The sequence below is a fragment of the Dipodomys spectabilis genome, unplaced genomic scaffold (assembly GCF_019054845.1).
Source record: "Dipodomys spectabilis isolate Male_0828 unplaced genomic scaffold, ASM1905484v1 ptg000241l, whole genome shotgun sequence".
Lineage (NCBI taxonomy): Eukaryota > Metazoa > Chordata > Mammalia > Rodentia > Heteromyidae > Dipodomys > Dipodomys spectabilis.
Window position 1 is genome coordinate 2,100,372 of NW_024870918.1, and position 24,502 is coordinate 2,124,873.

A 24,502-nucleotide genomic window follows, 5' to 3' on the forward strand; every position below is an offset into this window, starting at 1 on the left:
TTGGGCAAGGAAGGAAAGGTAGATAAGGCTTAAGTAAACAACACTATCTTTCCAGCACTTGGGATTAAGAGGCAAGAGTACTTGACTCTGAGCTGGTGCAATCCTGTGCTATACAGAACCTTCTACCAACCTTCCCCTCCACCATCCCCCCCCCACCCAAAAAAAAGCTGCTAAATGAATGATTGGAGTTTTTAAGATAAATTTAAAATATGCAAACTACTCAGAAACTTACGTAAAGTTGAAAAGTATAGAAAATGGTGTTTTCCCCTTGTTGCCTCCGCAGTGAGTAGAAGAAGCTAATCCTGATTAGTGTTTGCCCTTTGTACTTAATTCATAGTCCTATATGGCACTCAGAATGTTACATGTGTCTTAAAATAATTTCCATGATGTTTAGAATCTGCAGCCAAGAAACCCAAATGGGATGACTTCAAAAAGAAGAAGAAAGAGCTGAAGCAGAGCAGGCAGCTCAGTGACAGAACCAATTACGATGTTGTCATTCGTGCAAAGCAGATTTGGGAACTCTTAAGACGGTAAGGCCATTGATCAGCACCTTTTTTGGTTTTTGGAGGTGATGAAAAGTATCAGTGTGCCCCCTGTTAGGAAGAAAGATACACTAAAATAAAGACATAGCACTTGTGTTACTTGGGAAGTACCCAGAATCTTCTGGTAGATACAGCTGTGTTTAGATACCTGACTATTGCAGAAATATGTAGGATCATTAGGAGAGTGTCAGGTTATCAAAATGGATTTAACATTCTTCCTGAGAGATTTCTGAGAAAATGAAGGACAGTTTATCTGCTAGGTTCTGAGCTGCTTAAGTATTTGCTATTTTAGACTTGTTTTCGTTGTTTTTTTCTCTTTCTGAAATTCTGACTGTTAAGACTTTCGATTGATGCATAAGATTATACCTTGTGAGATGAGTTTCTGCCTCTGAGAAAATTACTTTTGTCTGGCAGCTCTGGAATAGCAATTTTAATGTCAGAGGTTTGCTGGTTTTGAAAAGGAAATCCATGCTAAACTGATGAGCACATATTGGTATAGTTTCATATGTTTAAAATAACTTCTTACACTTTCTTCTCATGTAGAAAAGATTGTGACAAAGAAAAAAGAGCGAAGTTGATGAATGACTTGCAGAAGTTGATTCAAGGGAAAATTAAAACTGTAAGTAGAACGAGTTCGTTGTTTAACTTTTAACTCGTTCAAGTTTCCTGGTGGTTAGGAAAGGGCATTGACTGTGACTTGAGAACTTGTGGTTTTCAGTGGTTTTGTCTAGAACTTTCAGATGTCTTTCATATCTGATTGTATATACAGATCACATATGCTTTGTCTGAAATACCTTAGGACTAGAAGAGTTTGGGACTTTTTGTTTCTTTTTCTTTTTTTTTTTTTGGTCAGTCCTGGGGCTTAAACTCTGGGGCCTGGGCGCTTTCCCTGAGCTCTTTAGCTAAAGGTGAGTGCTCTACCACTTGAGCCACAGCACCACTTCCAGTTTTCTGGTGGTTAATTGGTGATAAGAGTCTCACGGACTTTCCTGCCCAGGCTGGCTTTGAACCATGATCCTGAGATCTCAGCCTCCTGAGTAGTTAGGATTACAGGCATGAGCCATTGGTGCCTGGCATTTTATTTCTTTGTTTAAATTCTGGAATATTTGCATATATACAATGAGTTATCTTAAGAGATGGATCCCAGCTGAAACATGAAATCCATTTGTGTTTCATGGGTACTATATATGTCTTGCTTGAAGGTTATTTGTATTCTATTTGGGAATACCTGTGTTTTGACTACAGCCCATTGTGGCATGAATTCAGGGGTGGGGTTTCCACCTGTGCTTAGTGTCTTTCTGATTTTGCATTTGAGATTGCACTTAGGGCCCTTGCTGCTGGAGCGTTATTCCAAGACTCAAGCTGGCTGTGACATTATACCAACTAAGTCTTTTTTTTTTGGGGGGGGGGGGGGGTCCGGCCGTGGGGCCTGAACTCTGGGCCTGGGCGCTGTCCCTCAGCTCTTCAGCTCAAGGCTAGCGCTCTGCCACTTGAGCCACAGCGCCACTTCCAGCTTTTTTCTTTTTGCTTATGTGGTGCTGAGGAATCAAACCCAGGGCCTCATGCATGCAAGGCAAGCGCTCGACCACTGAGCCACCTTCCCAGCCCCCCAACTAAGTCTTAAAGTTATATTGAGGAATTTATTTTTATTAGTTCAGTATTTATTTATTTATTTATTTATTTATTCAGCCAGTCCTGGGGCTTGAATTCAGAGCCTGCTTTTGCTTTTTGCTCAAGGCTAGCACTCTACCACTTGAGCCACATCACCACTTCTGGCTTTTTCTGTTAATGTGGTACTGAGTAACCATACCCAGGGTGTCATGCATGCTAGGCAAACACTCTACCACCAAGCCACATTCCCAGTCCCTAGTCCAGTAATATTTGAATGTCTTGCTCCAAAGTCCATGTAGTATGATTTGTTCTAAATTGCCACCTATGTGCATTTGATATGCAGAAATGCTACTGCTTTGGTTTCTTCCTTTTGTAAACATAGTACCAATTCTTATACTATTCAGTTTAAGAGTTCTAGTTTTCATTGTTTTTTAATAAACTTCCATTGTGTATTTGGATAAGTAGACAGTGACTGTTCACTTGTAAAGCATCAATTTCAGTAGTTATACTGCTGTACAACAGCAAGTCCTTGACTATTTCTTTCTTACAAATTTAGTAAGATCTTTCTAGAATAGAACATTCCCCACAGCTCTAGCAGTAGTCTGGTATAATATTTTACACTTAGGCTGGGTGGTGTGGCTCAAGTGGCAAAACACCTACCTAGCAAGTACAAGACTCTTGAGTTCAAACCCTAGGACCACTGAAAGGGAAACAAAGCTTACACTTAGGATCCTTTGTCAAGTACGCTTAACTCATGACCATAAATTTGGAATATTGAGGTTCAAATTCTGTGTGGTTTTTTTTTTTGAGGGGGTCCAGTCATGGGGCCTGAACTCTGGGCCTGGGCGCTGTCCCTCCGCTCTTCAGCTCAAGGCTAGTGCTCTACCACTTGAAATACAGCGCCACTTCTGGCTTTTTTCATTTTTGCTTATGTGGTGCTGAGGAATCAAACCCAGGGCCTCATGCATGCAAGGCAAGCGCTCTACTACTGAGCCACCTTCCCAGCCCATGTTTTTTTTGTTTTTTGACAATAATAGTATTATATTGGTCAGTTATTTGCTATGGAGGAATTGTGCTACCAGTGCAGTTTCTGTCTCATTTAATTTGTCTTCTTACTGTACCTTTAATATATATGGGACTGGGAGTAGTTAAGTTTCTTCCTCAGTGTGACAGGTTTCCTACCTTCTGATTGCTTACCTGGAATCTCTCTGAGATTTAAATAAGAAAAATAGCTTTAAAGTAAGCTATGTGTACATCAACATAAACAGTTTCACCTTTTTTAAAAAGTTAACCAAAGTTAGTGCCTCATGCCTGTAATCCTAGCTACTCAGAAGGCTGAGATCTGAGGATTGTCATTCAAAGCCAGCCAAGGCAGGAAAGTTCTTGAGACTCTTACCTCCATTTAACCACCAGAAAAGTGGAAGTGGAGTGGCAACCCAAGTAAAAGAGCTCAGAGACAGCACCCGGGCCCTGAGTTCAAGCCCTATGACCACAAAAAAAAGGAAGTTAATCGAAGATTTCTATAAAAATCTCCCTTAAAAAAATTATGAAATCCAGGTCTTTGATGGAGGCTTATTTTCACCTTTTCATATATTTGAATTAAAAAATTTGAAAGGCAAAATGAGCAACAAATACTTTTGAAGCAGACTGCTACTTTTTGCCTTATAAAAACTGATGTGACTGTTGATTTGTGAGGGTTGCTGTAGAAAGCTGATCACTGAATCCTTCATTTTGGAGGGCCAAATGCTGCCATCCTATATATTGAAAGTGAAAACATCAGAAATAAATACTGTGTGTATTTATTATGAGACAAAACTTCTAGATTGTTCAACTTCTGTCTATATGTCTTTGGTTAGCATAGTTAGACATTGTTTGGCCACTTTGGTGAAAAACCCAGGCACTAGACTTTTAAAACTGGAATATTCCTTTTAAGGAAGACAACTTTTAGAGAAAGAAATACTGTCCATCTATATAATCCACAGATTGTGTGGCATTTAATTACGATGATAGAAATATTGCAGGATGATCTATCCCTGCCTCCAGAGCATTACTAGCTTTTTAAAACAGTGAAGCTGTTTATGTTGATGTACACATATGGATGTACACTATATGGCCAATGAGCTTGCTTTAAAGATATTTTTCCTATTTAGACCTCAAAGTAAGAGAGATTAGAGGTGAGAGATCGGAAGGTAGGAAACCTGCCAGATGTGATAGGCAGAAGAAACTAAATTATATTCTATGTAATTAAACACATATTTCTACTCTTGGGTAATGTAGATGTAATTTACCCACAGTGGACTACTTTTCTTATAACAAGGAATTTTAAAGAAGGTAGCAAAAAAAAAAAAAAAAACGAAGAAGAAAAAAGAAATTACTCTAAAGGGAGATTCAGTCTAAAAGCTCAAATTGTATCTCCTACAGATTGCCTTTGCACATGATTCCACACGTGTGATCCAATGTTACATTCAGTATGGTAATGAAGAGCAGAGAAAACAGGCTTTTGAAGAACTGCGAGGTATTTATATTGAAGATATAATCTCTCTCTCTATATATATATAAACAAATAGAGATACTTGTATTTCCAGAATGGTTCATTTATTTACTTCTTCCCCTTGTTTCTGAACATATAAAATGAGATTGTAAAATCAGGAAGTGGCGCTGTGGCTCAAGTGGTAGAGTGCTCACCTTGAGCTGAAGAGCTGAGGGACAGTGCCCAAGCCCAGAGTTCAAGCCCCACAACCGACCAAAAAAAAAAAAAAAATGGAAGAAATTGTCAAATCATTGTAATGCATTTTATTTTTTTCAGGTGATTTGGTTGAATTAAGTAAAGCCAAATATTCCAGAAATATTGTTAAGAAATTTCTCATGTATGGGTAAGTTGCAATTTATGATAATGTACTTTAAAAAAAATTCTTGGACTCTGGCTGTGGTTGAGTTACTAGAAAAGTCTGGTCAGTCTGTGGTGTAGCTCAGTGGAAAAGTGCTTGCCTAACATACACACCAAGGTCCTGAGTTGAGTTCCTACTACCATTATAATTTATTGTTAAAGAAGTTCATGGTCATAGGCAAATGCTTGTGTTATTATTGAAATTAATATAAAATTATGGTCTGTCTTTATCATTGTTAAGGTGCTATATTTTTTTTTTTGGTCCGGTCACGGGGCCTGAACTCTGGGCCGGGGTGCTGTCCCTCAGCTCTTCAGCTCAAGGCTAGCGCTCTACCACTTGAGCCACAGCGCCACTTCCGGCTTTTTTTCTTTTTGCTTATGTGGTGCTGAGGAATCGAACCCAGGGCCTCATGTGTACAAGCCAAGCGCTCTACCACTGAGCCACCTTCCCAGCCCTTAAGGTGCTATTTTTATATCTCAAAGTTCTAGAAGAGTGATGGAGTAATCACTGTTAATTAGTTAACACTGTTTAGAGGGTAGAGAATTAAGAGGGGCAGATGAGTAGAATGAGGTAAGATCATTGGGTTAGGAAATACGAAGATGGGTATCCTAAATTAGGTGGAATTGGTACTTGTCTTGACTAATCTTTTTCAGTGATTTGACAGTAACAACAAAAATATGTGACATATAGTTGACAGAATGTTGGAAAGTACTCTTTGCTATTATTAGTTGTTTGGTTATTTTAGAGTAAACCAGGAGGTTTATCCTAGTTACTCAGGAGGATCACAGTTTCAAGCCAATCTGAGCAGGAAAATCCATGACACCCTTACTTTCACTTAACTACCAAAAAGTTGGAAGTGGCTCAAGTAATAGAACACTAACCTTAAACAAAGTTAGGAACAGGACCTGAGTTTAAGCCCTAGCACCAGCATTCCCCCCACCTGCCCCCCCCCCAAAAAAAGTGGGTGGAATGCTTTATTCCTGTTTCCCTGCATTTTTGGCTTTGACTTTCTGTTTTCTTAATCTCTCCTTTTTCTCAAGCTAAAGAATTTAGTGGGATTGACACCGGCAATTTGTATTCTTTGAATCCTTTTAGTCCTCACAGAAACTTTATTTCTCCTTTATAGATGCAGAAACTGAGGTATAAGAGGGTTACAGAACCTGCTCAGCTCTTTCAGTCAGCAGAGCTAGGTTTCTCACCTGTGAATGCTTGTCTGTGTAGTGAGTTCAAGGCTGAAGTGAAAACACTAGGCAGTTTCATTTTCCTACTCCTGAGCTTTTCTCTATGGAAGACACTCATTGATTCGTTGGTGTTAGGATGTGTATATTATGATTTATTGTCACCTTGCTTTCTCTTCCTATCACCTGCTTTATCCGTGATTCTGTTGAGTTTAGAAGTAAGCCACAGATTGCAGAGATCATCAAAAGTTTCAAAGGTCATGTGAAGAGGCTGCTGCGGCACGCAGAGGCCTCCGCCATCGTGGAGTATGCCTACAATGACAAAGCCATTTTGGAGCAGAGGAACATGCTGACAGAGGAGCTCTATGGGAATACTTTTCAGCTTTATAAGGTGACGTTTTTAAGTTTTTTGTTCCCTTCTTGTGTGCTTATCTTTAACTTACTTTGCCTAATTTTAGAACACATTTTTACCTTGGCTGGTCCTTCAAGAGACTGCTTATACCTCTTGTGTTCTTAAATTATTTTTGTCTGGGCCACAGTGAGCAAGTGATTGTTCTTACAGTTTTCTTCCTGAATGTTACCTTGAAATCCTGTTTCTGCTGCTCCATCCCAAGTACTTTATGTCACCTCCTGTCAAACTGAGGTAAAAAATTTAATCAGTATCAAAGCAGAGCAGGCACCTTAGCGAGCTGTGACCATAGCTCATTAGATTCTTCCCACTCTTCTTCATGGTTTAGCATTCCCCTTATACTCACATTTTGTCTTGAGTGAAAAGAGAGTAAGTAGACATGGCTTTGAATAAAGCACAAGATTGATTGTGAGAATAGCCAGTAACGGGAGTAGCATAGTTTGAGGAACTGTTTCCAGCTTTGGGGCAGTAATATACACATGCCTTTGAAGGGATGTGCACTGACTGCCTCCATTAAATTTAGTTCCTAAGCTAAACTTGTTGTTGCTATTTATTTTTTGTAGTATTTAGCTTCTAGAAATATCCACTAATTACAAAATACATGGTGGCAGTACTTATGAACTACTACTCAGTCTTATGATTAGTCACATAAGTGGTTGGCAAGTCCCATTGGGTGGGTGGTTGATTATAATTGTTTTTAACTGGGTTTTTTGGTACTGTTGGTCTTCCATATCCTTAGGTTCTAAAGGAGCCAACCAACCACAGATCAAAAACTCTCAAAAAATATATGTTCTTACTGTACTGGATGTGCATAGATTTTTCTCCCTTGCCGTTTTCCCAAAAACAATATAGTATGGCGGCTATTTATATATCATTTACATTCTCAGGTATATTAAGGAATCTTGATGATTTTTAAGTGTACAGGAATGTATATATGAGTCATTTAAAAAACAAAACTTACTATTTTGTTAAGTAATTGAACATCCTCAGATTTGTTTATCCATAGGGATTCTTGGAACCAACCCTAAACAGATACCAAGGAATGACTATATTTGCATGTGTTTATAGAGTGAGAATCAGATAATATCTGATAGGCATCTTAAGCTCATTTTAAACTTATTTTAAATGGCTGTAATTGTTCCACGTTCTGAAGTGAGGAAACTGACTTTAAAGGAGTTTGATTTTTCTTTTGTTGCAGTCTGCAGATCACCCAACACTGGAAAAAGTGTTAGAGGCACAGCCAGGAAAACTAGAACTTATTATGGATGAAATGAAACAGATTCTAACTCCAATGGCCCAAAAGTAAGAGAGAGCTTTTTTGTTTTTTTTCTTCACAAATTTGCAAGAGGCATTTGGAAAGGGAAAGTTTTGCATAATCCTTACCCAGGAAGGGCAGATATTTCATCTTTATTGTTATTTATCTGTCCTAAGTGAGGATAGAAAAATTCTGATTTGAAACCATTTTTCCTTCGAAGAGAATATGTTCCCTAGTCTTGCATCATACTCAGTAATGTGTAATAATAGCTTCATCAACTTTCTTAAAGCAATGAACCATTTCTTCCCCAAAGCTGTAATTCTAGCAGGGAGTTTGAGGCAGGAGGATCATGAGCTCGAAGCCAACCTGGGCTGCATAAGCACGATCTTGTCTCGATAAAAACAAGCTAAAAACAAGTACTCAAATACTTTTTAGTTTATAAGACTTAGAAGTCTGTAAATGTGGTACCCATTGGCATTGGTACCATAGCAAAGTGATTGGGACCAATGCTTCTGGGACTGGATTATCTAGGTGTGATTCCTACCATTATAAAACATGTAACCTTGGACAGCTTAATTCTGCCTCAGTTTCCATATCTATAAAGTTGGGATAATAATATTCTAATGGTAGTGCCTACTTCAGAGTTTTATGATTAAATGGGTTAATATTTCCAAAGCACTTAACAGGGCTTTGCCTACAGTAGTTTCTGTTGTTTGTAGACTATGAATGTGAACTTTAGGTCTTTGGTCCAGAGCATCACCCTCCATTCTACAATGGACTGAATTCACCAAGTGTGACACTAGGGGGCGTAGATTCAGAAGAGGTTGCTGTTGCTTAGACTGTTTTTTTGTTTTTGTCTATTCAAGTTTTAATTCTCATAAAAATATTTTATGAGAATGATTTTGAAGAATGCTTAACAGAAAGAAAAGAGCAATGGCAAAATAGCATTTGTGTTTCTATTCATGTGTTCAGTGTGAGGGGAGTAATATAGATGTCCTTATTGAAGAAAGTAGAGTATATGTTGAGTGATGATTTCATCTTGGCTGATTAGATACTAGAAATCCATACTTTGTCTTGGTCATGGATGACACTAAATCAATTTTACACTCTGCAGGTTTTTTTTTTTTGTCAGAAATCATAGTATTGCTGAAAGATACAATCGATACTGTGGCAAATTATATTTAGACAGATAAATAACATATTATATTTATTTGTCTAGATCCTATTAGGAAAAACCAAGTTACCTATCTTTGTGTGACTGTTTCACCAGATCTGATTTTTCCCTCTTTTGTTTTCAGGGAAGCTGTGATTAAGCACTCCTTGGTCCATAAAGTATTTTTGGACTTTTTTACCTATGCACCTCCAAAACTCAGATCAGTAAGTTCGTGGATTTTGTTCTTAAAGTTAAGCAAAGAGAAAAAGCTATATAGGCATTTGAAGAGCTACTTTGCTGTACATGGTTTCTTAGGAATTTTAGAGTTGCTTTCTTATTTAGAACAGATAATTCACTGAACTTGAATTGAGCCGGTCTCCTACTTCCCAGTTATTTTTTTTCCCACAGGAAACTTAATAGAGTCGACTGTAATTTTGTTAATGCTGTTGGAATTTTTATATTTTAATTATAATCCTGAGTAACTTCCACCTAACTTAAAATTAATATTGGAAGAATATTCAGCACTCATCTAGTTTTAATTTAAAGTATGCCAATGCAAAATAATAATAGCAATAGTAATCATACCCATGTTAAAGGTTAAGGGAGATACTTAATGTACAGCTAAATGGCCCGTGAAAACCTGGACCTTAGGAGAAGGAATGGTGAATGTAGTAAATTGCACTGCCCTTCAAGTCAGTGATGAAGTACAAATGGGAATTCATAATTTAGTTCTCTGAACTTTGCAGCCTCATCATGCTGTGAACATCTTGCCCACCCATCCTCATTTTCTAATCACATGGGCTAACTAATATGCCAGCATGTACACTCACAACAACTTTGATATTCTCAGAACTAGCCTGCAAAATTAATCTCTCAGCAGTAGTCCTCCAACTGAGCTTATAAAGGTATTCTGACTTGAGCAGCATTTCCTCTTGGAGAATTTTTCTTTTCTTGCACAAGTGAGTATCTTACACCTCTGGATAGCCTTAGGCAAATCTGTATATCCTAACTGACAGTGTTCACGTGAATATATTCAGTGGTACAGAGTATTTTGTCTTTTTTAGTGTTAAATGAGTTCTTATAATAACAAAAACAAACACATGAAAAAAAAAATCCCAGCATTTTGAATTGAATAATCTTTTCTGACACTGGGGGATATTTTCAAAAGAGATTATTAAAAAACAACTGGGGATATAATTAGAATATATCCATAACTGTAACTAGATAGCTTTAAAGAGAGTCATAAGCCCAGGTATATTGTCTGAAATCATTCTTGAGATGCATCCTGGGAAAGGATTATAAGATACTAAAGGATGAAATTGCTTGTTCCTTATTGATGAAATTAGATAGTTACTTTTCTGTCTCCATACCTAATGTAAAATTTTAATTGGGAATAGAATAAATGTGTTTCTGTAACCATTAATTGCCAGAACTCATTTACATCCTGTGTGTTTATTTAAACTTTGAAAATAGGAAATTATGTATGTTGAAAGTAAAGGAGAAATATTCTATTAAACCGGTAGGAAATTATTATTATTTTTAACAAAGAAAGAGGTTATTTATAGGTGAAGGCTAAGCCTAAATGTTAGTACAGAGATCCTTAGGGAAACGTTCCTTGAGTGGTTTATAGTAAAGTTAATATAATTGTGGAAATAAACTAAACAGAAAATCCCCCAGAAAGAATTTATGACATACTTGTTTCTTAGAGAAGAGCATTTGCTTTATTTATTTTTTACTTTAGCTGATACGCTAAAATCAAAAACAAAACTCCCTTCTTAGCACTTCTACTTCTTAAGCTTCTTTTTCTGAAAAATTGTTTAGAATATTATACATACAGCCTGTGACCTTCTTAAATAGCAATTGGTAAAAGTCTACTTAATGGAAATTGCCTACCAGCACTTTTCAATGGAAAAGATTTTATCAAAAGAGACTATATTTCTGTTTGTGTACAGACTTAAAAATTCTTTGCTGCCTGTGTGTTCTTTACCTGACATCTTTCCTGTAAACAGATAAAGCAGCATAAAGAAAGAAAAAAGAACCTAAACAAGCATATAACCTACCATTTCCCCCCACCAGGAGCTGATTGAAGCCATCCGGGAAGCTGTGATATACCTTGCACACACACATGATGGCGCCAGAGTGGCTATGCACTGCCTGTGGCACGGCACGCCTAAGGTCAGTGTGTCAGCACTGTCTGCTGCCTGCACCTGCTGGGCTTTGGTCTTTCCCCAATCACACATACATAATACTGCCTTCTCAAATTTATGTCTCAGGGTTTCATAGGAATTCGACAGTTTCTTTGGGCCAGGCGTTTCTTCTTTGCTTTAATGATACTCTTTAGGCTTCATTGGAGCATGAGAAGAAATGCATCAAGCAAATAAACCTGATAGGTTTTTTTATTTCTCACTTAATGATCATATTGGTTGAGGGGAAGGTAATGAAGTGTTGGTCATACTTGCACTCCAGTGATAACTTTTTGGGGAGAGGTAAAGTTCATTGTTAATCACTGATTTTTAACAGAAGTAATTTTTTATCACTACAATTCTTTCAGAGACAGTTGTGTTACATGTCTACGTTTTCCTTATTGCAGTTTAAGTTTTTTTCAGTAAGTACAAGATTAGATCGTCTTTGTTTACTAGACTTATATGTTTGAAGTCATGTCAGACACTAGAAAGATGAATCATGTCTCACTGCTGTAACTGGTAGTTTTACTATTCATAGTTCCATATTTGTTTATATAAGAATTATGTAACATATTCCTATCTTTACATCCTGGCTGCTTAACTGATATTTTTACTAATAAATAAATTGGCAGTCAAAAGTTAAATATTCTATAATAATGGTTCTCTTACCTATGAAATAAGCTTAATCTATAAAAAGTTCATGGGGTCAATTTTTCCTTTTTTAAGGACAGAAAAGTGATTGTGAAAACAATGAAGACTTATATTGAAAAAGTGGCGAATGTAAGTAGAGCAGAAGGACATAGTTCATTATTTTAAATAGTAAATGAATTCATATAGGAAATCGGGTAATTCAGAAAATTGACAAGAACAAAATTGATATAATTTATTATAGTCTATGCATATGTCTGTCTTTTTCTATTATTTACATAAAGTGGGGTTCCTGTGACATGTGTTCTTTATTTCCCCTTTTGTGTGGCTATAAAAGTATGTGTCTGTGTATATGCACACATGTGCTAAAACTGATACAGTTTTTTTATTACTACCAAAACCACAGCAAGTTAAAATGTGCCTTTTTCTCCTATGGCAAACTTCAGTTGTGGTCATGGAAAATTTGATTAGTTAAATATTTTAGATTCCTTTGAATCCTTTGGAGATGAAATAATAGCTTTGTAATGGGGTTACTGGGTATAAAAGATAGTTTTTCCCGAGGATTAATGGCCTCCAAAATGGTTTTTGTATGTACTTAGATATAAAGGATTTTTTTTTTTGTATGTTACTATATAGTATTATAAATGTATATATAAATAGATATACTATAACTAGAATACATATACTAAATATAATCTTTTTGTGTTGATTGATGATTTAGTTCATCAGGAATTTTCTCATTTACTGGGGAATGGAATATTTCATAGTTAGCAACTTATTCCTGCAAAAACTCCATGAAAACTTCTAACAATGATACATGCCTAATAGAGCAACTGCTAATTCAGACTAAGATAAAATTGATTCTGTGTGATTGTATATTTATCTGTTGTGTTTTGCAGTGCTAGGGATTAGAAGAGCTAGTAAGAAACCATTGAACCGGCTGCTAGCTTTGCTGGAACAAAGTAAAATGTAGTGTTCTGTCATGAGCTGTTGCTGAAGTCTGAGAATATTTTATGATGCAAATGTCAGTTTTAAACTTAAGTTTGATGTGAGTAAAAATAGAATGTTAATAGAAAGTTCTAAACTGTATGGACATTTTAGAGCTACTAAATTAATTTGATTGCCTTAATTTTAGAGTTTGCTTATGTCAGTAAATTCAACAGTGGTTGAAGTTTGTGTTTTTGACTTCTAAAGGGAACAATAAACCCATGGGTTTGAATGAGTAATTACTTAGAAGTATTATTTACTGTTCAGATATTGGTGGTTCTTGGTCTAACCGGGATGCTTTTCTGTTTTCTTTTTTCTTTTTTTTTTTTTTAAGTCAATCTTATCTCTAGAGTATAATTAACTAGGTCCTGATAGAAAGTTCATTTGTGTGGCTTTTATTCACTTTCATTTACATTGTGTTGAACAAGTTGTCAATGTCAGTAACCTTTATACAGTGACTTCACGGGAAGGATCAGAGGCAAAATCTTTGCAGTGTTTCTCACCTCTCTCGTTTCCAATTTCAGGGCCAGTACTCTCACTTGGTGTTGTTGGCAGCATTTGATTGTATTGATGATACTAAGCTTGTAAAGCAGATAATCATATCGGTAAGTACTTCTTAAGGTTTTGCGTTCAAGTCACTTCTACCTCAGTAGTAGAATGCATAAATTTGATTTCACACATGCTGTGTAAAGACTTTTCTGTGTATTTTTTTTTTTACCAGCTTTTTCGATATGTTTTAGTTCTCAAGTGTTATTTTGGAGTTTCTCTAATCCTATAGAAGTCATAACGTTGTAACTTGATACTAATACTGCTTAAATTATTTAAAGACCGGTTAAATTAAGGCTTAGTCCTTTTATTTTGGCCTGGAATAGCACACATGGTATATTACACAGTTCCATATACTAAAAAATGGAAGCATTGTTGAGATTTGTTCAGAAATTTGTTTTCATAGCATCACAACATTCTCTCTATACACACTGCCTCTGAAGTTCTTTATCAGTCCATGTGGGCTGGGCTGAAGGGGTAAATAAGAAAGGCTCATAGAACTTGGTCATGGAGCCTTCTAAAGCCATATGAAAGCTTTTGTAGAGCTAGATTAAAAGACTAACTTCCATTTACATTTCATCAGTTCTTTCAACGCTGGTATAGTGACTACATAAAGTTGCAAGTGCTACAGTCAAGTAGCTTGCTATTCAGAAAAACTCAGGAAACTATTCCTAAGGAAAGATCATTTTCTGAACTATTGGTTTTTCATTTATCCTGCAATGATTGTTCCTTTTTCTGACTGATTCCATGATTCCCTCTCTCCTGTTACCTTTAATACTCAAGTGGTGTTGAGAAGGTGCTAGAGATTGCAAGAGTGGGAATAAACTATTTCAATGTTAGTAGAAGTGGCCAGAATTGGAAATACCTTGAAAATCACATAATCTGTAAAACATAATTTGTTCATCTGAGGATGAATAGGTTTACACTAGTTAATAGGTTTACACTAGTTAATAGGTTTACACTAGTTGATTTTCTTGGGAAAATCTTGGTGACAGATGGTACTGTGGGTGAACCTGAAAAATCTACCTGTTGTCAGGTGGTTGTGCTGTGGCCCTCTGCACCCTCTGTAGCCCATACTGTGGACTAGTATTACTTGGTGTCGGTAGCAAATATATGTGCTAGTAGAAGGAAGGTTTGTTTCCCTAAATGCAGCTATCAGTCCAGTGTGTGAATTTCTCATGCCCTCGCTGTCATTCTCAGACTTTGTTCTTTACTATTTTAAGATTGTGAAGACTTTCTTTGGGATAGGATTGTGGGAAGAAACCAGTTGGCGAGACCTGGATGTCACAGATCCAGTGGTTTGACATTTTTCGTGTGACTCCATTACCCTTTGACTCCAATCAATAGTGACTGTTTTTCATTCCTGTGACAGAGATGGGAGGCCATGGAATTGGCTAATGAATAAAGTTGTTTGACAGAAATGGAAACAGGCTGAGCTTTTCAAAGTTTGCCTTTGTTGAATATTTTTACAACAACTGAAATTTGCATACTGTTCCAGTTGGATTCAAACTTTCTTCAAGAGTCCTCAGAATTATGTTGGATTAATTTTTTTTCCCAAAAATTTCTTCCACTTAAAGTTGCTGTTAAAACAGTTTTAATTCCTGTGCTTATCATCTCAAGGACCACAACTATTTAACCCACATTCCTAAAGACTCTTACTTAAGACAGCTTTCCCTGAATGGCTGGCTCTTCCAGTCCTGCCTTTCATCTGTCTCTCACTGACAAATGCGCCACAGGTTCTGTGTATTATTAAACTATGCAGCCCGTGATAAAATTCTGGAATGCTAATTGCTCTTGCATTTTCCCACCCATCCACCACAAAAACCTGTTGCGCTGTGCCCAGCCTTTGAAAAAAAAAGTTTTAGTGTTGCAACGTTGTAGATTCAGGGTACCCAGATTTCCTGAACTTGAGATCACAGCCTGGTTAACAGCCTTTCTCCCTTTCAACATGGATGCAAACTATTTCTTTTTTATTTTACTTTTTGAAATAAACATATTAGAAAATATGATCCAGTCTGCAGTGAAGGCACTGATCTGTGCAGCTGGTTGAACAGCAGAGTTCCTTGGAAAGGAAATTGGTACATTTGCCTTTTGCTATTTGAGGTTGAATAAATATTAATGCATAGTTTTAATGCCTTATAAGAGTACTTAAAGATTAATACAATAAATACTCTAATAAAATGTCTGTTAGATGTGAAGTGTAATATTATTTTGAATATTTACACGTTTTCTGTAAGAGACATGGCATCTGTATTCTGCAAGGTGCTTTTTACATTTGGCTTTATATTATGAGATTTAGCATGAGGGCTCAGGACGCCTTTTTTGTAAAGGGCCAGGTAGTAAATATTTTACAACTTTGGGTAATCCAGTATCTCAAATTCTTATTTGTTTATTCTTCTTAATAACTCTTTAAAATGTAAAATCCATTTTTTATTATCAAGGTGAGTTGCAGAGGGGTTACAGTTACATAAGTAAAGTAATAAGTACATTTCTTGTCAAACTTTTTACCCCATCCCTCATTTTTCTCCGGAAAGTAAAATCCATTTTCTTAAGGCAAGGCTGCAGGCTGGATTTGACCCATGGACCATAACTTCCCTGGTTTTGTCATAAATCACTTATTTCTTGTGGCCAAGTAGTATTCTGCATAATACATTTTGTTGTATTTTCCTGGTGATAGATATTTATTTTTTACAGTATTTTTTGTTGCTTTTGTTTTTTGTTTTTAAGACTGGGTCTTACTATGTAGCTGACTGGCTGGCCTGGAACTCTCTCTCCTGAGTGGCCTGAGCTGTTCTCGCAACTTACAATCCTTCTGCCCCTGCCTCCCAAACTCTTAAGATTACAAATGTATGCTACCATTCCTGCCTGGTTGGTTGTTTTTTGTTTTTGTTTTTGTTTTTATTTTCCAGTTTTCAAAACTACTTTTTGAGGAGCTATCAGTGTAAGCTTAGTGGTAAAGCACTGGCCTAGCATACAAAAAGTACTCAATCCCATCTTTGCGCTGAAAAATAATTAAGCAGCAATCCCCAAACCCTGAAAAGGGTTCTTTAATTTGTATTAGATTTTGCTATTCCAGATACTTTTGTGAAGAAACTTTATTTTATTAAGTAGTTGTCCACAGAGGTTACAATTCTGTAAGTCAAGTTTAAGTGCAGGGCATGTTGATCAGTGTTACCCCTTTCATTGTTCTTCCACTATTTTCCTCCTCCGGCCCTCAAGTTAGGTAGTTCAGTTTTGCAATCAGGTTTACTTATACACACATTCTCTAAGGCATTGCTTACCAGAATTGCTGGGTTGTGGGAGCTTGTCGGCACTTACACAGTCATGTGTCTGTTTCCGCAGTTACTGTAAAACCCATTGCCTTATGCAGCATTTTAATAAGCAGCCAAGAAAATGCAGTATAGTTAAGTATTCTCTTCCCAGTGACTGCATTTTCTGCATGGCAGCTTGAAATCATAGCTTGATAATCATTCCTTACGTTCTGCAGACCAGTCCCCAGATAGTGTTCTCTGATAGCCCAGTCAGATCTCATGTTGTTCCTTTTACCATTCATTCACGTAACATTTAATCTAATCTGATGCAGGGTGTACAGACTTAGAGCTCTCCATCAACTAGATGGGGAAATAAGTGGGACAGGTCAGGTGGGATGAGGAGCTAAGGAGAATGATGTTGTGTGCCTTCTCTAAGGTGGCCCCTCCTGCCTTAATGCTGTCAGTTCCACATAGACCCTTCTGGGGTTTTTCCTTTTAATTGAGGTATGATACCTATTGTAAAAGATACCTCCTTAACCAGTGTATTATCAGTAGTAGTAGTAATAGTAGTAAATGTCTTCATATTGATGTACAACCAGTCTCCAAGACTTTCAGTACTGCAAAACTAAAACCCTGTTGAGCTATACCTAACAGTTTTTCAGTGTAGCCAAAAAGGTACGGTGCAATAAAATCCACAGGGTTGGTTTGTTTACTGTACTGGCTAGAACCCAGGGCCTCACATTTGCTGGCCAGCACACTAGTACTTCTTCCATACCCCAGTCCTCTTGCTTTCAGGGTGTTTTTAGATAGGCTCTGGGGCTGACCTCTCCCGGGTTGGTCTCAAACTTTGAAAACTTCAGTCTTCCCACTTTGCCTCCTAAGCAATGGAGTGGTTACAGGTATCTGCCACCATACCCAGCCCTAAAATGCCCACTTTTTTTTTTTTTTGGTTGTCAGTTGTGGTGCCTGAACTCTGGGCCTGGGCGCTGTTGCTCAACTCTTCAGCTTAAGACTAGCACTCTACCACTTTGAGCCACAGCACCACTTCTGGCTTTTTTCTGCCTGTGTGGTGCTAAAGAATCAAACCCAGGACCGCATGCATGTGTGGCAAGCACTCTACCACTGAGCCACCTTCCCAGCCCACCCACATTATTTTTAAAGTAAAACAGGAGGCTACCTTCCTTTAACATTTCTGTTAATAGCCATTATTTAAATTTCTTATATTTTTAACTTTCCGTTAACTCATCCATTTTTCTATATCTTAGCTTCTTATGGCCAACATCGTTTTTATTTCTTCTTATCTCTATACATGAACTTTGGCTGGTTTTTGTCTCCTGTGGAAAATCTGTTTACTCTAACTCTATTTCCTGTGTGTGTCTGATTTGACCTTTACCTGGCCTCTTTGAAGAAGGTTGGAAAAGAAAGTGCCACGGCATTTGGCAGGAGGTCAGAGCTGGCCAAAGATATCTTGGGAGGGAGGCCATCATTCTCCTATCCTTCTGTTTTGTTCACACTACTGCTTTAAAAGACAAAATTCCAATAAAAGGCTTCATGGTTCTTAAGTGTGTTCTTAGGAAATAAACTAAGACAAACTTAAATGTATCATTGTTTGTACTGTTTCTCATAAGGGAGAAAGCTATGACTGCCACATTTAAGGGTGTTGTAGAGTGACAGGCATGTGTTCAATGGGAAAACGATGACTTTAAGGCAGAGTTGAGTTCGTGTGCATTTCCTGGTTTGCTGGTGGGAATATCCTGTGGGTCAGGGTGGTATGTCATTTCCTATACAGACGAGGGAGCTGAAGTGCCCAGAAAGTGGAGGATTTTCAAAACACAGCTTGCCAGCTTGCCAAAGTCAGTACACTATCATCTCTCCATGCCATCGATATATGGCTCCTATCTGTTTATACACACTAAAGAAATTGTTAGTTCTCTCCACGTGATAATCTAGAATTTCTGTCCCTTTTCTCTGTAATGAAGGTTAAAGAGAAATAGGGCAGTGCTAAATAACATCTGTTTGTGTTGTGTTTTTAGTGACAGGGAAAGCTGGGATGAAAGTGAAATGGCCATGAATTAAGTATTACATTTTTAATACTACTTATTTATAAAAGCTGTATACATTCAACATTTTAAACTGAAAAAACTTGAATTTAGAGTTTGAAATTCTTCACAGCCTGTGGCAGTGAAGTTTGGGACATCTTGGGACTAGACCCGAATGCATTTATGTGCCGATTTTATGTGTATCTTCAAGTCTTGTAGTACAAAAGCCTTTTCTGCTCAAACAATCAGATGTGTGGAACCAATGAAAAGCATTGCTGCTTGGTGTCCCCTTTTGTCCTTGTACCAAGGAAAATATACTAATTAGGATAGAGTAGCTATTACAGTTTTTTTTTTTTTTTTTGGTCTGGTCATGGGGCCTGAACTCTGGGCCTGGGCGCTGTCCCTCAGCTCTTCAGCTCAAGGCTAGCGCTCTACCACTTGAGCCACCTTCCCAGCCATATTATGTTCTTCACCACAATTTTTCTCTCTTGTCTCTCTTAGAAAGAAGAGTTACAATGTAATTACACTCCACATTTTTGTTGTTCAGTTAGTCTTTGAGAAAGGGTCTGCTGTGTAGCCCAGGCTGGCCTCCACCTGCGATCCTCCTGCCTCAGCCTTCTGCTGGCACTACAGCAGGCACATCACACTTTACCTGGCTGCCAGTGTCCTTTTTTTTTAGTAGTGGTATACTGGAATCTGAACTTGATTGCCTAGCACCTAGGCAAGCATGGTACTTCTTGAGCCATATCCCTAGCGAACTTATTTTGCTTTTATTACTTGCATAGTCTTCCAGATCCTCTTAATTACCTTTCCTACATAGCTGGCCTGCACTCAGTTTTTTTATTGGTTGAGATGATAGTCTCATGAACTTTTGCCTGAGTTGACCTCAAATTTCAATTGCCCCCTGATTCTGCCTCCTAAGTAATTAAAATTATGGGGTCATGAGGTATTGTACCTAGCCAGTCATTTTTTTAAAGGACCACAAAGGATTGTTATTTTAAAAGTATTGAAAATAGCCTAGACTATTTATCATTCTCATCCCTTTTCTTTAACAAGTTAAATAACGAAACATCTGCCCTCTTTTGTGAGTTTGTTGAAGTGTCAAACAGGTCCCTAAAGGTACAGTAAAGACACACCATCGATCCGCTGTGTTTGTGGCACTAAACACCTCACTCTCAAAAACACAGGTAACAAGATCCAGTGGCTCATGTCTGTATTTAGTTGAGAAAAGGTTGAGAGCAGAAGGATCAAGTTCTAAGACCATCCTTGGCAGAAAAGTTCAAAAATAACTAGTAAAAATAGCTGGGTGCTGGTGGCTCATGCCTGTAATCCTAGCTACTCAGGAGGCTGAGATCTGAGAATCACGGTTCAGTGCCAACCCAGGCAGCAAAGTCCGTGAGACTCTTATCTCCAGTAAACCACCAGAAAACTGGAAGTGGTGCTGTGGCTCAAGTGGCAAAGCACTAGCCTTGAGCTGAAGAACTGAGGGACAACACCTAGTTCAACAACAGAGTTCAACCCCCACGACCAACCGGAAAAAAAAAATAACCAGCAAAAAGCAGGGTTGAGAGAGTGGCTTTAGTAGTAGTGTACCAGCCTAAGCAATGTTGCCCTGAGTTTAAAATTCAGTACTACCCTCAACCTCTGCAAAAAAAAAAAAAAAAAGACAAAAACAACAAAAAAAAACCCAACATGTCACAAATCTCCTTTTGAGAGTTAGTAGAGTTTGATTCTATGTAGTAAATTTTGTACATTTCTTTTTCAGTTCTCTTTTTCTGTCTTCCTTTGTACTACTGAAATTTTAAGTTCTTTTTCCTGGGAGGGTAAAATTCTCTATGCATTTTGAGGTGGTTAGAGCTATTGAGTCTTTCCTGAAAACTTATTTGGAAATCATTATGCTGACCTTAACTTCTTTAGAAGTACGTAGGAGAACCAAGTGGGGCGTGGATCCTGGGACCAGGGCACTGGTGGTGTGAAAATCATTTAACATGACAGATGCACAGCTCTCAGCACTGTTCTGCTCCGAGTAAGCACTTCATGCACTTAATGAGTGTTAGCTACTCTTACTCATTATCAGAAGTGCACAGGGTTTTGTGCAAAAATTTAGGGAGGCTTAGGGCTTTGCAAAAAGAAACATGATGTGTGGGGATCTAGAGCTACAGTATCAACTGTGAGATCCTGAATTTTGCTGCATGTTCATCCTATGGTTGGTAGCTGACTTAATTAATGTATTGGCTTCTTGTACTAAACTCTCCCAATAAATAGACATTTTAAAGTAACGCCTGTGTCATCACAGAATTCCTGCCCCTCAAAAGTTATATGGGTTTTGTTTGTTTTAGAACAATTTGGAGTTAGGACTAATCAGAACCCTGCCTCACATTATATCATGTCCTTTCTTCTTTCTGAACACCCCCTCTGTAAACCTGGCCAGTTGAAATGACTTCTTTCTGTGGCCCCAACCCAGTTAAGAAGAACCTATGGTATTTAATCTCTTGTGCAATTGAATATTTATGAAGTTTGTTACAAGAAATAGGAAGTTAGACGGGGAAATTGTGATTTTTTTTTTCATTGTGTTTTCTCTGTTTAAAATAAAGCAATTTCTTATGGCTGTGACTTTCTCAGATCGATGTGGGAACTTAGTGGGATCCAGGCACCATTGCTTTTGTCACTTGGGTCACCCATTAGCAGGGGAGGCCCTCATTCCTGGGTATGTGGAGGGAAAGGCCATGCAGAGAGATTAGTAACTGCATGGGGAATCTGCCCTCCTCCATACACTTCAGTTTTCATTACAGTAGTCAGCTTTCATTTGACATTGATAAACAACAACTTTCAAAGCCTTTAACCACTTATTCTTTTCAATAGTGTCTTTATTTTCCTCCCTCACTTTGGTCTCAGCCGAGAAATTTAAAAGGGGCGTGTGTATCAGTGGGGCGCAGCTGCAGATGAGCTCTATCTACTCAGTGACCTCAGCTAATGCTTTCTCTGGTAATATTGGCCTAAGAAATATTGGTCATAGTGAATAGAGATAGCTCCTTAAGTCCTTGGGCTTGGTCAGTGACTATCAGTGGGTGATTTAGTGATACCAGTCACTGTATTGACTCTGTGTTGTTCCAAGTGTGAATCTCCTGAGTTGATTTTAGAACAGAATGAACTTCACCTTTGCCATTAAGTACAGTGGTTAAGTGTATATTCTTCATTACCACTGATGTCCAAGCATACATGAGGAATGCAGCTAACAGTTGACTTTTTTATGTGTAACTTTATAGGAAATTATTAGTTCTTTGCCTAACATAATAAGCGATAAATATGGAAGAAAGGTCCTGTTGTATTTACTGAGTCCCAGAGATCCTGCCCATACGGTCCGAGAAATCATTGAAGTTCTGCAAAAAGGAGATGGCAACGCCCACAGGTAAATGACCCGACTTAACTTCAGAGATTTGCTCACTTACACACACACACCTCTCGCTCACTTCTTCCTTGCCTCTCTCTTTAAGGGTTCTCAAAAGATGAATTCTATTTTTAAAACTATAATTTTGACAGATTAAGTTCTCAGAAGATGCAAAACTGACATGTCAGAAAAAACCAAAAAACCTCTGAGCACCTAAATGTAGCAGTTACTCAGTTATGTGATCTAGTTTTCTTTGTTCTGCTTTATTTTCCAAGCTACTGGTAATCATGTGTTTTGAGTATCCTAGAAAGTAGGTCCACACACAAGTATTATAAACATATGCTATCTTGTGGGTAGCATATTAGTTTTGTGTGATTTTAGATTGGTTTGGAGTGTGTGTGTGTGTGTGTGTGTGTGTGTGTTTTGTTTCATAAGCCATACTTCATTTATTCAGTGCTTGTATATGCCAGGCACTATTCATATCCAGGGGATGCAAGCTTAATGTGAGTGTAGACAACTATTAATGGAGTGTGACCCAGACTGTGATAAGCTTTTCAGGGTTTTGTGTTAATAAGATCAGCCTCTTTCCTTTGTCATTCATCTTAACATACCACTTCATTTAACATACTCCCAACAGTAAGAAAGATACAGAGGTACGCCGTCGAGAGCTCCTGGAATCCATTTCCCCAGCTTTGTTAAGCTACCTGCAAGGACATGCCCACGAGGTGGTGCTGGATAAGTCTGCCTGTGTGCTGGTGTCTGACATTCTGGGATCTGCCATTGGCGACGCTCAGCCTGCCATGAATGCCATCGCCAGCTTGGCAGCAGCAGAGCTATATCCGGGAGGCAAGGATGGCGAGGTAGCATACTGTTATAAGAAGAAAACCCCAAGGGTATAAAAAAATGCCATTAGAGAAATCACTGCTATGTAAAGACCTTTAATACTAATTAGCTAACATCATTATCATTTGAAAATGATCAAAATGCTATCCTTTTAGCCAGACGCTGGTGGCTTATGCTCAGGGACATGAGATCAAGAAAATCTTAATCCAGGGCTGGGAAGGTGGCTCAGGGGAAGAGTGCTTGCCTCACATGCATGAGGCCTTGGGTTCAATTCCTCAGCACCACATAAGCAGAAAAAGCCAGAAGTGGCACTGTGGCTCAAGTAGTAGAGTGCTAGCCTTGAGCTGAAGAGCTGAGGGACAGCGCCCAGGCTAGAGTTCAAGCCCCATGACCGACAAAAAACAAAAAGAAAATCTTAGTTCATAAAAGTTCACAGAACTGAAGGTATGGTTCAAGTGTTTGAGTACCAGCCTAGCAAGTGTGAGGCCCTGAGTTCAAATACTCCCAAAAAAGAAAAATTGTAGTGGTTTCATATTACCACAGTAAAACCACAATCCCCACTGTGATCTGTTCTCCATGATTCGTCTATGCTGGATAAGGAGAGATAGACACTCCCTCCCCCCACCCCCAGGTACTGTGGGATCATTGTAATCATTTGTGTTTAAATAATACATCCCAGAGGTTTCTTCGTACCTCAGAACTCTAGTTAGCACCTGAAAAGTGCTCCGGTAAGCATGATTTCAGATGAGCTTTGTGGTGGTGAAGTTCACCAAGGCGAGCCTGAACTGCTTTGTGGGGATTGCAGTCTTGCATAAATACATTTATTTTGGCCTGGCAAGTAGCAAAAATGTGCGGTCTCTAGAATGCTGTGTATTCTAGATAATGACCTTTTAAGCCTTTAAAGTTGGCTGACTTCTTATCTGTATGTAGTGATGGAGCTTGAATTGTGGGCCAAGATGGACGAGAACAGCTTTTGAATTAACATGTTCTTGTCACCATAGCTTCATGTTGCTGAGCATCCTGCCGGACATCTAGTTCTGAAGTGGTTAATAGAGCAAGATAAAAAGATGGAAGAAAATGGGAGAGAAGGTAGGCTGTATCTTATGTAGAATTTCTGCAATTCCTGGCATCCTTGGACTTTTCACTGTCTTTTGAGTTCACGTACAATGTTTGTCAAATGTTTAAAAATGAGAGCTGAATAAAAAATGACCTAGTGATTAGGAATGGTGCTCTTTCCCCAGGGGAAGCTGTGTTGAAGATTCCTTTGGGGTTTACTTTTTGTTTTTGTTTTTGGCTTCCTTACCCTCCCTTTTCTTTTCCCTTTCTACTACTTCAGACTTTTAAGTGGATTCAGTCAGTTACCTAACATGCCAGTCTGTTCCTTGAGGATGGTATAATATTGCCTCTCATTGAAAGGCATGATTTTATCTCTAGTTTGGAGAAAGGAATAAGCAAGAGGAGATTACGCTCTTTAGACTTTTGCACAGGTTCCAGTTTGTTTGGCATTGAGATCCATGTGACTGCAGAGCAAGCCAGTCTTGGCGCTTTCTCTAAGCCAAGCTGCTCTGAAGAATCTCAGCT

General features: G+C 38.1%; 1 protein-coding gene across 2 annotated transcripts in view; it reads left to right on the top strand.

Annotated features, from left to right (window-relative positions):
- Positions 1-24,502, top strand: part of Pum3 (pumilio RNA binding family member 3) — a 35,606-nt gene that overhangs the window by 5,810 nt on the left and 5,294 nt on the right. For both annotated transcript variants that reach the window (XM_042699389.1, XM_042699390.1), the window contains exons 4-16: positions 395-530; positions 1,086-1,161; positions 4,575-4,668; positions 4,960-5,026; positions 6,436-6,610; positions 7,827-7,930; positions 9,182-9,260; positions 11,113-11,211; positions 11,946-11,999; positions 13,379-13,459; positions 21,957-22,099; positions 22,716-22,938; positions 23,923-24,010. In XM_042699389.1, the coding sequence (XP_042555323.1) occupies positions 395-530; positions 1,086-1,161; positions 4,575-4,668; positions 4,960-5,026; positions 6,436-6,610; positions 7,827-7,930; positions 9,182-9,260; positions 11,113-11,211; positions 11,946-11,999; positions 13,379-13,459; positions 21,957-22,099; positions 22,716-22,938; positions 23,923-24,010 (1,419 nt within the window). The remainder of the gene's footprint in view (positions 1-394; positions 531-1,085; positions 1,162-4,574; positions 4,669-4,959; positions 5,027-6,435; positions 6,611-7,826; positions 7,931-9,181; positions 9,261-11,112; positions 11,212-11,945; positions 12,000-13,378; positions 13,460-21,956; positions 22,100-22,715; positions 22,939-23,922; positions 24,011-24,502) is intronic.